Source organism: Pipra filicauda, unplaced genomic scaffold (assembly GCF_003945595.2).
Source record: "Pipra filicauda isolate LSUMZ 115617 unplaced genomic scaffold, ASM394559v2 scaffold278_size1010298_pilon, whole genome shotgun sequence".
In the NCBI taxonomy this organism is placed as follows: domain Eukaryota; kingdom Metazoa; phylum Chordata; class Aves; order Passeriformes; family Pipridae; genus Pipra; species Pipra filicauda.
The window spans coordinates 230,414-244,319 of record NW_024104396.1 but is presented as its reverse complement, the minus strand read 5'-3'; the positions used below and the strand labels follow the sequence as shown (position 1 = coordinate 244,319).

Here is a 13,906-nt window from a genome sequence, read left to right as displayed (position 1 = left end):
ATTGCACATGTTCTCTTAGCAGTCCTCACCTCAGATGGTATGGTCTGGAACTGCTTTCATCCAGGCTATCCCATAGAATTGTCCCAAGGTGATACAGGTCATTACTGAGGATAAAACTCAGCAAGGGTTGGTTCCTGTGTGGCTCAGTGATTCTGTGGGCATTTCATCAAGATCCTAGGATGGGGATTGGCTCTGCACTGGGGACATCATGTCTTTTTTTCACAGCTTTCACAGGGACTGGGCTGCAAATGCTTTCCCAAAGTTCTGGGAGCGTGAGACAAACTTTAATGACACACAAGGATTTGGAGCCAGATGCAGATTTTCATGAAGAGAGGTCTGGTCTTGCTCCATGATACCGGCTTTGGCTGGGTAATTGCTGGAGTTTGGAGGTGCCTTGGCCTCATCTGTGGGGGTTCAAACCCTCCTGCCCCCTGATTTTGCTGCCAAAGCACCTGCAGCCTCTGCAGGCCATCAGCACACACCACTTTGCCATCCTGCAGGAGCTTGGGAAGGAAATAAAGCTAAAAGCAGGGTGCCATGTTCACACAAATGGGTAAGGCACTGCTCAGTTTACGCATTTAGCTGAAGCTTGAGAAGGGCAGATAGGGCCCCATGTTTTAGATGGTGATGAGAACAGGAGTGGCTTGAGCAGGACACCTTTGCCACGGTTAATTCCTCCTTCTTCTGAAGCTCCTGAAGCTTTTGCTCACCTGTGAAAGCAATAAAGCAAATGAAGAAAACCACCCACGCTGTCTCACGCTGAAAAGGAGGAAAAAAAAAAAAAGTTGGGTTTGAAGAGCGGGTGGAAGGGGTGTGGTTACCCAGGAGGTGTGTCAGGCATTGATGAACTTATTTATAAGCAAAGGCAGCTCTGCTGGGGAAGAAACTTTGCTGAGGCTTTGTCAGCAGCTGCTTCTTGCCTGACATCACTTGACCAGCACCTCTACTGTGATGGGGCGGCAAAAGGACGTTCTTGCTACCATTGAGGAGCACCTGAGAATCAGAAACAAATTAGTGCGGCAAGCACTGGCTGAGTGCCTGGGGACACTGATCCTGGTGGTGAGTGGGGGCTGTGGCGTGGGGATGCTCTCTAGCCCCTGGGTGTGGGGGAAATGGTCCTGGTGAGGGGGCTGCATTGCTGCCAGGGTTTGCATCTGGGATGAGCTCAGCTGTGGTGCAACCTGCTGCAAAGGGACTAGAGGACAATCCCTGTGCACAGGAAAAATTTCATGCAAGTTCCTTTAGGGTGAACTTTGGGGTGCTTGGCAAGGGTGGGGTCCACAGAGCTTGTTGGGTGTTTGGGAGCTTTGGTGTATCTGCGAAGTGCAGGGAGCAAAATGCCTCTTTGTAAGCAGCAAGTGTTTTGCTAGAGATCACGCAAAACTTCCTTTCTGTCAGCTCTGGGATATTATCTTGGCACCGAAATACTGCAAGGGCTATCACCCGAGGAAGTGAAAGCTTTTTTTCCCCCTCACCTCACTTCGTTCTGCTCACGCATCCTGTAAGAAAGAAGTAGCCAGAATTTAAACTTGCAGTGCCCCTTTGCTGTCAGCTGCTGGTTCCCCAGGGTCTTTTCATCAGGGCTGCACAGCACCATGGCAGCTTGTGCCGATGGGGATATCATGCTCGGTGTGTGTGTGACAGCACCGAGCTGTCAGTCCGCATGTTTTTAAGTGGTAAATGGTGAAAAAACTCTTCTGCCTGTTTTAGTGCTCAGTTTCCAAAAGCGTGGGATATGAGGGATAAAGCAGGATAAATGTGTGTGTAAAGTGCCTTAGGTTGCAAATGTTTTAAGCAGCCCCAACTTGCTCTGAAGTTAAAGACAGTTGAGAACAGCTGGGGCAGTTGTGTATGAGCTGTGGGGACTAAACACTGATGTAGAAAAACTGTGACAGGGATATCTGGCTTTGGGCATCTGTGTCCAAGAAAGCAGGACTGCCCAATGTGCCCCAGGTCTGGTGCATTGATATCGCAGCAGAAATGAGTTGGTGTTCACCCGGTAAATGTGTGCAGGTACAAGCTCCTCTGAGATGGTGTAAATCCAGAGTAACCCTAGAGGTTTCAGTGGAGTGACTATGGGTTTACACCTCCTTGTAATTGATGGCTGGACTGTTTGGAGAGAAATATAATGGTTGGAGGAGTTGAAAGTGGACGAAGCTGCATGTGCACTTGGGGAACACCACAAAAAGAGCAATGCAATTTTATGCTTTCATAAATAAGATTATTTTTTGATGATGAAAGGAGGGTGAGTGAGTCTTGTATGCGAGCTTAGGGGACTCTGCTAAGACCCTGTAAAGTGTTATCGCTCTTTAAAGAAAGCAGCTTTGCACAGTGCAATGTCTGTATTATCAGAGCGACCCAGCTTTGGTGGCTTGCAAACAAGTCCTGTTGATTTTTTTAAGGAAGGGTTATTTGGAATTAAGGTGGGTAGAAGTTGATAGGAAAGTGATTAACAGCTAGAAAGTTGCTGTCTATGAATCACTGATGTTGCTGCAGTTGGTCTCAGGATTGAAACAAGGAAATTCTTGTAAGGTGGAATAATGTCTCCTGATAGCCAAGTTAGTATTGCTGAGAAACAAGGCAAGCCTTTAGCCACATGGATTCCAGAAGGGCTTATGATTCAAAAAACATTATTTCTTCTTCTAACTGTATCAGTTGGCACAGCAGACTACTTTTCCCTAAAGCCTTGCCTCTCCAGACGGAGAGGAGCTGGGATCTGCTCGGAGCCTGAGGAAGGGTTTGGTTCAAACTCATAAGCAGCCTCCAAAATGAGGGTGGTAATGGGCACCCACTGGCCATGCTGGAGGCTGCACTGGCAGACGTGGGTAACACATGTCTTGTCCTCTGGAGTGCCAAACCTGTGGAGTTTAAATGTGTGTGTGTGTGTGTGTGTGTGTCTAAGGGGACAAGCAGAGCCCTCACTGTGTGCAGGAGTTCCTGAGCTGCTGTCTAAGACATTTAAGACCTTTCTGACTTGGTGTTGTCCCAGTCTATTCTTAATAAAGGGACACTCACAGTTTTTACTTTTACTAAAGAAAAGTGATTTATTTTGCTCCCTATCACCTGGATTCCTTTGCATCTTTTTATTATATCATCTACGTGAAACAGAAAGGGAACTTGAAGGCAACTTTCTTCCCCTTTCAGATGGCCTGAACAATAGTTTGAATTGGATAGTCTCGGGAGAGAAAATGTCATTCTATAGCTTGCAGAAGCCCCTGTTGCCCCCCTTGCAAGCCTGTGTGTGTGTGCATCTAGATGCATTGGACCCCAGTAAATACCATGAGCTTCAGGCAGTAAAATATCCAACCTGGGATCCATGAAATTTTCTTCATGGGAAATGGAGTTTACTGAAGACAAATATGTCTAGAACAGGACAGCATCAGGGTTTAAGGTTTTATATTGTTCATGTTAAAATCAACTTCTTGAGCCCCAAGAGAGGGAGACTTTTAACGTTTGTAGCTTATTTTAAATTCACTGCTTAATGTAAAACTCGTCCCACTGTGGATATTGGCACTGCTTCAGCTTCTTCCCTCCTCCCCTTCACTTGCGTAATGACTGCAGCTTTTTCAAACTCTTGAAGACAAAAGCTATTGCAGACCCCTGCATAGTCTTATTGCCTGAAAGAATTAACCTAGTGCTTGATTTTATTTTTCTTATTGTGAAGGTAGAATCATGGAATGGTTTTGGGGTTGGAGTGGACCTTAAAAATCATCTTGTTCCAACCCCGCTGTCATGAGGGTAGTCATTTTAGGGGTGTTAACATTAAAGCAGAATAATGACTCTTTTTTTTTTAAAGATAAGGAAAATAATCCAACCAAGGCAGCCCTGAAGAGGATGAAAGTGAGTTGCTGTCTATTTGCAAGCCACTCTTGCTGTGTATAGCACCTTGTACGATGTTCATTTAGTCTGTGGGTAATGTACCTGCTGTTGCAAAAATAGTAAAGTGGATTCTACATAAGTTTCCTTTGATACCTAAACTGGCGTTTTCCCTCTTCAAAATGCGCTTTCTGAGTGGCACTTTGGGCTTGAACTTTATACCTGTGTTGGAAGCACCGCTTGCTGGCAATAGGTAAGCAACACCAATGCTGAAGGCATTTTCGCAGTCTCTTGCTGTTTGTGTTATTACTGTAGCAACTCACCAACACCAGATTTCCAGTGGCTGGTGTCCGTGCCTCTCTTAAAGGTCTGTTTGCCTTGCTCTGCTGGCTGCAAATACCAAAGCTGGCTCTCTTTGGCTTTTGAATTTGCAGAAGTAATGTGTGGATTATGACTGATTTCCAAGTGGGACTCACTGTGATTTACTGTTGTACAAGCACAAAGAAAGAACAAAACAATTCCTAATTGGTTTTCAGTCAGTGCTGCCTTGACTTTGTGGCTAGTGGGAGCTTTCTGAAGTGTGAGTGTGCTGCAGACCACAGGAACCAAAACAGCAAAGTGGTTTGGATAACTGGAGCAAAGGGAGCCTCACTTAAGGGGATGACCAAGGCAAGGGGAACCTCAGTTAACTGTTGCAGTGTGATTTTATTTTATATATACATATATATATATATATATATTTAATTTTTAAAATTTCTTTGATTTGCTAACGCTTTGCTAGGCTGGTAAAGCAGGTGGAAATATTTGTGCATGTTAAGTGCTGCTGATTCTTCCCTGCAAGGGGTCTGGGCTGCTGGATGCTGAGGAGTGGGGAATGGCAGCACTGGTGCTTCTCTCCCTCACCTCTTCCAACAGAAGAGGCTGAAGCTCTTCATTGACTGTCCAAAACTGTCCCTTTATGCTGTCTCTGTGCAGGAGCAGGAGGTTTCTTCTTCCTACAAACAGGACAGTTCACACATCGAGACCACATTGGTGGGAAGGCAGCTTTCCCCCAGGAGTGCCCAACCTTGTGATGAAAACCCCACCAGACTGGTCTCTCCAACAGTTAAAGCCTCTTAGTCTGCGCAATACCAGGGTTATCAGAATAAGTGTTTTTGCTTCCGTGTGTGCGTGTGAACAAGCTAAAACGGTGAATTTCCTCTCTAATGCCCAACTCTTGTGCTGAAAGTTGCTCAGGTTTCTTGACCGAAAGCTGCTCTTTTCTCCAGCTTTGTTCAGTGTTGGTTAGCGTGTGATATGTGTGGGGCACAGTTTTTCTTAGACTCTCTTATCTCTTGGGTCCTGCAGCCCTGCCTTGGCTCTGGGACAGCGTGTGATGTGTGAAGAGCTGTAACATAACAGACCATCTGCTGCTACCCTTCCCTGCAGGACTGCTTCTGCCCAGGCTGCCTCCAGCTGTGCTGGATAAAAAGCTGGACTCTGGGGTCTAAGGTTTTTCCTTGCTTTGAAATTGAAAATGGTGACCAGTCTGGTTGTTTAAGAGATGCTTTGAGGAAAAGCAGAAAGGACAGTATTTCTGACCACACAGGCCATGGAGTTGAGGAAGATCTCTGCGTGGTGCACTCCCTCCCTCTCTGCCTTCTCCCTGGAAGGAGCTGTAGGATAGTCCTGAATTTCACTCTGATATGAAGAGTGGTGCCCTTTGTGTGTCCAAAGCTTAAAATCATCCATCAATATCTCAGGATCTCTCCCTTCAGAACAGATTCATGATTTGACTGCCCTTCTGGCATCTTCCCCACTACCAGCAAGGGCTGACCAGTCTTTCCCATCCACCCAGGTGATTAGGGTAGATTTACAGCAGGCTCCTTCCCTAATCCCTGGTTTATTTGCTGGCTGTGGAGAAAAGTTGTAATTCAGGTAATTGCACTCCTCCTGGTCTGTGCCAGCAAAACTTTCCCATCTTCATTTAGAGATCAGTCTGCCTGAAGTCCAAGAGCAAATATACCCAGGCCTTTTGTATTGCACCTGAAGGCGTAAAAGAGCACTGGCAAATAAAGGAGAAAAGAAAGGGAAGAAACATGTCTCTTGTGCAGGGGAGTGCTGAGCACTACCTTCCTCCTGAGCTCGTGTATGAAGCCGTTTTTCATGTGGTCTGCCTAAAAACTAAGGTGGCCTTGCTTCTTTATGAGCTGTTGCAACTTTTCTTTTTGTCCTCCGTGGTCCTTTCCTACCAGCCCTTACTGACTCCAGGGATTTGGTGTGTTCAGACATTGAGACAGGGTGTTTTTATCTTGAGTGACAAAGCCAACTGCTCAGTCTTGAAACACACCCTGGACATAGGGAGATTAGGGTTTCATGAGAGTGAAGTTTCCCCCAGCAATGTGCTGCCTTGTCCTGGTTTTGCTTCTACCTGTTGTGTCCTTAGTACAGGGGGGTTCTCCTCCCCTATGGAGTTCGTCAGCTCCTCCACCTTTGGGCCAGTTCCTGCAGAACTGGTTATTTAGTGCAAGGAGTTGAATCAGCTCACGAGGAGTGAGAAGCCTCTCTGTTGGCAGGGAAAGCCACTGGATTTGCTGGAGTCAGTAAAATGAAATTAGGGAGCAGGCTTCCATTAACCTGGTTAATGGGTGCATTGACCTCGGTTCCTTGGAGAGTAGCTTTAATAGATCAGAGTGATGCTTTGTTGCAATCATTTTATTACCACATTAAAACCGCTTTTGAACTCGGCTAGTGAATCATGGGGTATAACAGTTGACTGCTGCACCCACTGCCCTGTGAGGTGCTAAGCTGGGTTTCTGTTGGCTGGATGTTCTTACAGTAGTGGTTTTTTTAAAAAAAAGCAAAAAACAAAATCAACAAAACCCACAAACAACCAAATGCTATTGGAGTCAGGTTATTAAAATCAAAAGAATTAGATATCATCTCCCCCTTAGGTGTGCACCACTGTCCCTGACCATAGTGGTACAATATTGCCTAAGAACTCTTACATCCATTGCATGGACTTAAAAGACTCAGGGAAAAATGTTGAGTTGCTTTTATTGGGCCTTCCTTACCTTTCAACTCAAGGTAGCTGCTCCTAAACACTTCTCTGTGAGCAGTGGACAAGGAGGACTTAAAAAATGTATCCTGTCTCATATTACCTGGGAAAAGGAATTTGAAGGAAAGCTAGCAGATAGCAGAAGTGGAATTGGTGTGATTAAAAAATTTTAATAGCTACTACCACAACAAAACTGTGTACTGTTAAGCTGCTTTTCACAAAAGCATGTGTAAGCATGACTAGAACTGGTTCCTAAAAGTCGAATGCCATGGAGGGATGTCATGCGTGACTTCCGTGTTTAGTGGACTCTACGGGTGCAGGATGGAATTGGACACATGCATATCAACATTCAACCCTGTCCCTAAATATCACTGTACTCTTAACTGTTGAGGGTTGAGTTTTCTATGGTGAATTAAGCCAAATAATGCTCAGGGCTCATCTGATAAACAGTTGTAATGCCCTTGTGGAGTGGCTCCAGGCTGTTTTTGCATGGCCCATAGACTCTCTTCTGAGGAAAAACTGGAGAGCTATTGCCAGGTGTAGGATAGAGGAGAGGAGGATAACCTCTTGAGATAACCCCTTGAGAAATGGCAGACCTGGCTTTCCCCCAGGTTAAGGGAAGACTTTTTCAGGTGTACAGGGAGGTGGAGGTGGGAAAACTTTACTCTGCGGTTTTTTGCAGCCAAAAGGTATGTGTATAACAAGTCAACCACCAAGCACTTGCAGAACTGCCAGTTCTTACAGAGTGAATAGCACAAATACCTTCATCACTAGGAATCACCTGGGGTCAATCCTACCAAACTCAGCTTTTTGTGGGCTTGCCTCCTCCCTGGTCAGCCTGATGTGCTGTGTGGCCTCAGAGAGGCAAACACCATGGCCAAGTACTCTCTCCAAAGCATGCTGGGGCTTGTCAGGGGTAAGGAAAGGAACAGAATATGGTCATCAGCCAGTATTTATTTGCTCCATGGGAGCTATGCTTGCCTTGGTGGTTTGGGCACAGCTGGTTCTGTTTGCTGCCAATAAACAAGAGTCATCTTTTCTGCCTTTGTCTTGGAGTTTCCTCTGCCATGGTTTCCCAGCTTGGTGAGGACATTGTAGGGGCTGTTCTGACTGCACCCAGTAGAGAGCAGTGCTGGCTATCCCTCCTTAAGCAACAAGTTCAACAGGTTCCTTTGTTCTTTCTGCACAAGGTCCTTGTGTTGGGCACCTGGCTCCTTGTCAAGAGGCACCTGTGTACAGAGTGTCCACCTCATGAGTCAGCCTGCAGCCTACCCGGCTGCTTCTTTCACAGCAGGCTGAGTGCAGTGTTTGCTTTGCTAGGAATTCATCATTTGTCAAGGTGATGGGAGAGGATGAATGTGTTTTGGCTTTGCCCCTGATTTGGACTGTGTGTTGTTCAATGGGCATGTCCAGTACTGGCTGGAGAGGTGAAGACAGCTGACTCTGCTACCTTGGTACCTGTCTGGTGGCTTATCCTCTAGGAGTGGATAGTGCCTCTGTGGCAATTGAGTGAGTCATTCTGGTATAACGGAGTCCATGGAAGCAGAAAGTCTTGGTGGGGATGTAGTTATGGGAATGTGGTCAGAAGAAAAAAGTCAAGCCTTGATTCCTAGATTTGAGCATCTCATGAGCAAGCTGTAATCTCTACTCTAGTTTAAGAATGCTCTCAGTACCTGCTGATGTGATATTCCCTGGTATACACCGAGCATCAGTTCAGGTGGAATCAGTGGAAGACAGAAACATACAGATGATCACAATTAGGGCTCTTTAAATTATATGGTGAGTAGTGGAAAGACTTGACAAGACAGAAATCCTCCAGCTGGATGACTGCTGAACAGAATTCTCAGGAAAAACTGGTTTGAGTTGTTAAGGGTGAGCATAGAAATGATGGCTTTTGCATGCAGTTGGGAAGAAAAGGATCATGATTGGAGCAAACATCTCTAAGCAAGAACACATGCTTTCCTTAGCTATTATGAAACACTTTTATCACTCAAAATAAACGGCTTTTGTCCACCAAAGTGCTTAGTGCACCCCTAATCTTGGACAGGAGTCCAAGACTCTCACTGTGCTGATGGCAAGCTGTCTGGAATATGGACTGAAAAGTCCATATTCCAAAGAAATTGACGGAGCTTGAAAGAGAACTCCATGAATGTCAGGCTGAATGTGGCCTTCTTCAGTCATGACTGTATTTCCAGGCATTAAAAAGTTGTTTCCTACCAATCTTTGCGCTACTGTGTTAAACGATTATTAGCCTTTAACTAAAAGGTACCCATATCCCTCATCAGAATACTTGCACTGTGAATACCTCAGACCAGGATGCTGTCTGGCTGATCCGTCTCACCTACCACTTCAAAATTAGATACTTGGATAAAGAACTCCAGCCTCCTGTAGATCTATCTTGCTTTTGATTTTGGCCCTCGTTTTGGTTCCCTCTGCCAGGAGGTAGGTTTGTCTGTGCCCTTTTCCCTTCCCTTCTGTCCTAGAGGTGATGTCTGGATACTTTGACCAAAGATTGAAGCTTTGAAAGGATCTGAGTCATGAGTAGGCTGTGATGGTGCAAGCAGGTGTTAAGTGGAGCAGTTGCAGATGGGGTCAGCAACCAGCCCTGATGTGAAACAGGTGATAATTTCAATCTCTTCTCCTCGTAGCTCTTCGGCTGTGGCTCCGTTGCGCAGATCGTGCTCAGCAGAGGGTCTCATGGAAGTTTCCTGACTGTCAACCTGGCCTTCGGCTTTGCTGTAACACTTGGCATTCTGATTGCGGGACAGATATCAGGTATGTGGGGCTTCATGTAGGGTGGATTTCACCTGTGTCAATTGTGTAGGCCTAGATGGCTGTACTTCTCCTATGAGGCGCTGTCATGGAAGCTAGTGACCCTTGGCACAACTCTGGGACCAAAATTCTGCCCGTAAAAGCACACTAACCACCAACCTCTCTGCAGGTGGACACCTGAACCCAGCTGTCACTTTTGCCATGTGCTTCTTGGCCCGGGAGCCCTGGATCAAGCTGCCAATTTATGCCCTTGCACAAACCCTGGGGGCTTTCCTTGGAGCTGGCATAGTCTTTGGGCTGTACTACGGTAAGTGTGGAAACCTTGTGTGCTTTTTAGAGTGAGACTACTGCTCTTTGTGACTCACTGCAGGGAGGGAGGTTATCGGATCAGAGAGGAGAACTTTCTTGCAGAGCAGAGATCCATCAAACCTCCTTGCTGTGTTTCTGAGATGGCTTTCTTGTTCTCATGATGATGGGTTCAAGCCTCTTCAAATCAATCTGAAGGCCAAACAGCATTGTTAATGTGCCACTCTTTGCCCCTGAGTAATGATTGGTGGACCACTGAATAGCCTGTCCTCTATCTGCTGTCTGGACTGAAACAGATCTTCCAGAAAAGTAATTTCCAAATGAATGTTCGGTCTACAGCAAATGGGTTTGCAACATACAGCAGTGGGGTGCCCAGGAAGTTCTATCTCAATTTTCATGGCTCTGTGGAGCCTGTGTTTTAGTAATTTTCCAAGCAGGGTCTTCTGTCCCATGCATGTTGTAAAATGACTGACCTCTTCACCTTTCTCTTTTCTTATCCCTGCCTCTAGATGCCATCTGGGCTTTTGGCTCTAACCGGCTGTACACAATAGGAGAGAATGGCACTGCTGGTATCTTTGCCACCTACCCATCTGAGCATCTGAATGTTGTGAATGGATTCTTTGACCAGGTAAGATGGTGCTGGGAGTGTGAAGGTGCATTCGAAGAGGAATATTTTGAGGTGGTTCTGGGCCTCACCTTTAGTTAGAAAATGAATTGCAATTTTAAGAAGAGATAGTGGAAAGGTTTTTGGAGCTGACATGGATATCTCAATAGCCCATAGGAAGAGAGAGCAAGGCCAGAAATGACCTCACAGCAAGGTGTTGGGGGGGTTGACCAGTGATACAACACTGGTCAAGACACCAGTGAAAAGAATATAATTTGCTCTCAGTCCCTGAAGAGCCACAGCATGAGAAATGTTGGCTCTTTCTCACTCTCACTCTTCTACTGTGGCTGTTGCGCAATCCAGACATCAACTGGATGTGGGATGGTGGTGGTTTTTGAATGTGACTGTCTCCTTAAGGTTACCACAAAAGGGACAGCTGCCACCCAGCTATGGCATGTTGGAAGCAGGTTTAGGAAGATGTTTTCAACTTTCCTGGTTTCCTAAACAGTTATTCATGGTTCTTCTGTGGGTAGGGAAAAAGGTGTGAGCTTGGCTGACACTATGGGCTGTCAGGAGGAGCATGTTCCACTCTCCTGTTCCCATGGGTGCAGTCTACTGTGGTCTGATAACGTCACGGGATGACTTAGTGTAGCTCTTCCAGTTAAGAAAATTATGTCCAAGAGGAGTTAAATAACTTGGTTAAAAGACTAACCTGTATTAAATTTTTCTTTTTCTTTCCCATCCCTCTCCAGTTCATTGGCACCGCCTCCCTCATTGTCTGTGTCTTGGCTATTGTTGATCCCTTCAACAACCCCGTCCCCACAGGGCTGGAGGCTTTCACAGTTGGCTTTGTTGTCCTTGTTATTGGAACCTCCATGGGCTTCAACTCTGGCTATGCTGTCAACCCTGCCAGGGACTTTGGGCCTCGTCTCTTCACAGCCATCGCTGGCTGGGGTACGGAGGTGTTCGGGTAAGTTCTTGCCAATGAAAACCTTGTGGATCAAGGCAAAATAAATTATGAGTCCAAATAGATGCACTCTGGCATGATAAAGTGTCTTGGCACCCATGAGGCGTCTTTGGATTGCCTAAATGTTTTTAAAAGGCACTGTTTGCTCTGCTTTGACTTCTTAAGTAAGCACAGAAGCTGGGCAGATTCCAGTGGTGAGAGCAAATGACATAACTTTGCTATCAAAGAGGAAATCTAGGAGCATCCATGAGAATTTCAGTTGTACCTTTAATGTGAGCATATCTTGGGGGTTTTTTATCAGTAGAAAATGGAGGTTGTTTGTTATACTCGAATTTTGTTGTTTCTGGAGAAAATTAAGAGAGCCATGAGCAATAGAGGATTCTTGTTATCAAGGGCAGCTTTCCTGCAAGCTGTGGGAGGGAATTGAAGATGCCTAGTTTAGGCACTGCAAATGCTTCTCTCTTTTCTTAGTAAAGAGATAGTCTTGGAAGTCCTGAAAATAGGTGTTCTGAGTTGCTTGTCACCTGGACTTGCAGGGTGGGGTGGGGGGCAATATCTGCCTTGGAAATGCTGCAGACATGTGGGTACTGTTGTCTTGTGCAAGTCCGTGTGATGGTTGGACTGGACCAGATTCTTGCATTGCTCCAGATCCAAACACAAATATCCTAATGCTTAGGCTGCAGTTCTCACTTTGTGCACTTCCTTTTTATTTGCCAGGGCTTGCAACCATTGGTGGTGGGTTCCAGTTGTTGCTCCTTTCCTTGGGGCAATTGCAGGAGTGATAGTCTACCAGCTGATGATTGGATGTCACGATGAGCCTTCACCACCTGCCTCTGAGCAGGAAACAGTCAAGCTGGCTAATGTGAAGCACAAGGAGAGGGTCTGAGGAAGCTGCCACCCTGATCTGGCAGGTATTCATTACTCAGGACTGCAATTGGCAAAGAGGAGGAGAAGTTAAGAAGAGCTTCAAGAACAACAGGAAGAGTTTTTTACCTGTCTTGAGATATTCTAGTCTTTTTTTTTTTTTTTTTATGTCCCTGATGCATTTGCTTTTGACATTTCCCTGTAAGCCTTCCTCCAAATGCAGTATCATGTAATCTTTTCCTAATAGAAGGGGATTGAGGGCTGTAGGAGTCAGGAGAGAAGTGGGCATTGCTGTCCAACATGAGTCAGGTGTTCAAGAATCTTCAGCTCTTTTGGGGCTGTGTTACTGATGCTGCCTGTGACCTTGGCAAACTGCTTCCCTTCAAACCTGTGTTCCAATCTGCAGAATGGGGATCATGCAAAACTTAAATCGTTTTGCTAGCGTGGATTGGAAACTCCTACATCCTGGAAAAAATTTGCCTGTGATTCTACTGTGGATCAAATTCTGCTTGATGTTGTTCTAAAGTCAATAACTTGACACCAGGAATTAACGAGTCTAAAAGATTTTTTTATTGGCCAAACTTCTTATATCTCCCATGAATTCCTAGAACATTGTATCAATCAACTGATCCATAACACCAACGCAGAGAGTAAGAGTGCACTGGATTTTAATTTAATATGAAGACAAAATGTTTACAAACAAGTGCAGCCTGGTGTTCTAATTTCAAATTTTAATATTGCCAGCTCCTAGAGGATCACACGTAGGAAATCCTTGTTCTAGCCAGGGGCTAACCTAGACAGAAAGCTTGGCTCCCCGAAGCAGCCTTTCTAATTAATCAGCTTTTGTATATAAACTGCAAGCAGTTAACAGCCAAGATCCACTGGAAACACGGTGTTGCTAAAGTTGCGTGTGTTCATGTAAATTTTACAATACTGTTGTTGGTTGTTTGTTTTGTTTTTGGGTTGTGTTTTGTTTTTTTTTTTTTTTTTTAGTGGATTTATATATAAATATACTCCTTAAAGCTGTTACTAAATACCAAGGTTGGGATGAGTTAATTTAGAGATGTGTGGGAACTGCTGATTCTCTGTCAGCTTTGAGATATTGTTGGATTTTCCTGGGGTGGTCTTAGGTTAAGGCATCACATTGTTTGGAGCACCTCCTTTTCTACCTTGCAAAATTACTGGGGTATGCCTGGTGCTCATGGCTGAGGGACTGAGGTCAGGCACCTCCTGTACTAGCAGTACTGGCATCTCAGGGGATCTCTGGCTCTCCCAATGCCATATTACTTAAGAGTATTTTAAACAAGCATTATTGGTTGTGAAAGAATTTGTGAGTCCTGTGCATTAGAGAAACTCATTCAGAGATTCTTTCTTTAATACATGAATTCACTGAAATACATAACTTTGTACACATTTCCAGTCACCAGAAAGTTGTATTCTTTTTTTTTTTTTGCCTTTTTAAAAAAATAAAATGTTGATACCCACACTGTAAAATTCTAGTGTTGCTTGTATTTTTTTTAGCAGCTGTCAGCAAACTTTA

At 45.1% G+C, this 13,906-nt stretch overlaps 1 protein-coding gene across 1 annotated transcript; it reads left to right on the top strand.

Moving 5' to 3' along the window:
• The first annotated feature begins 876 nt into the window (after nt 1–876).
• On the top strand, nt 877–13,353 carry LOC113988530 (aquaporin-3). The gene is made up of 6 exons (XM_027722247.2): nt 877–1,059; nt 9,502–9,628; nt 9,795–9,932; nt 10,441–10,559; nt 11,288–11,505; nt 12,220–13,353. Exons 1-6 carry the CDS (start codon nt 952–954, stop codon nt 12,386–12,388), a joined length of 879 nt encoding a protein of 292 aa, XP_027578048.1. The 5' UTR covers nt 877–951; the 3' UTR covers nt 12,389–13,353.
• The last annotated feature ends 553 nt before the right edge of the window (nt 13,354–13,906 follow it).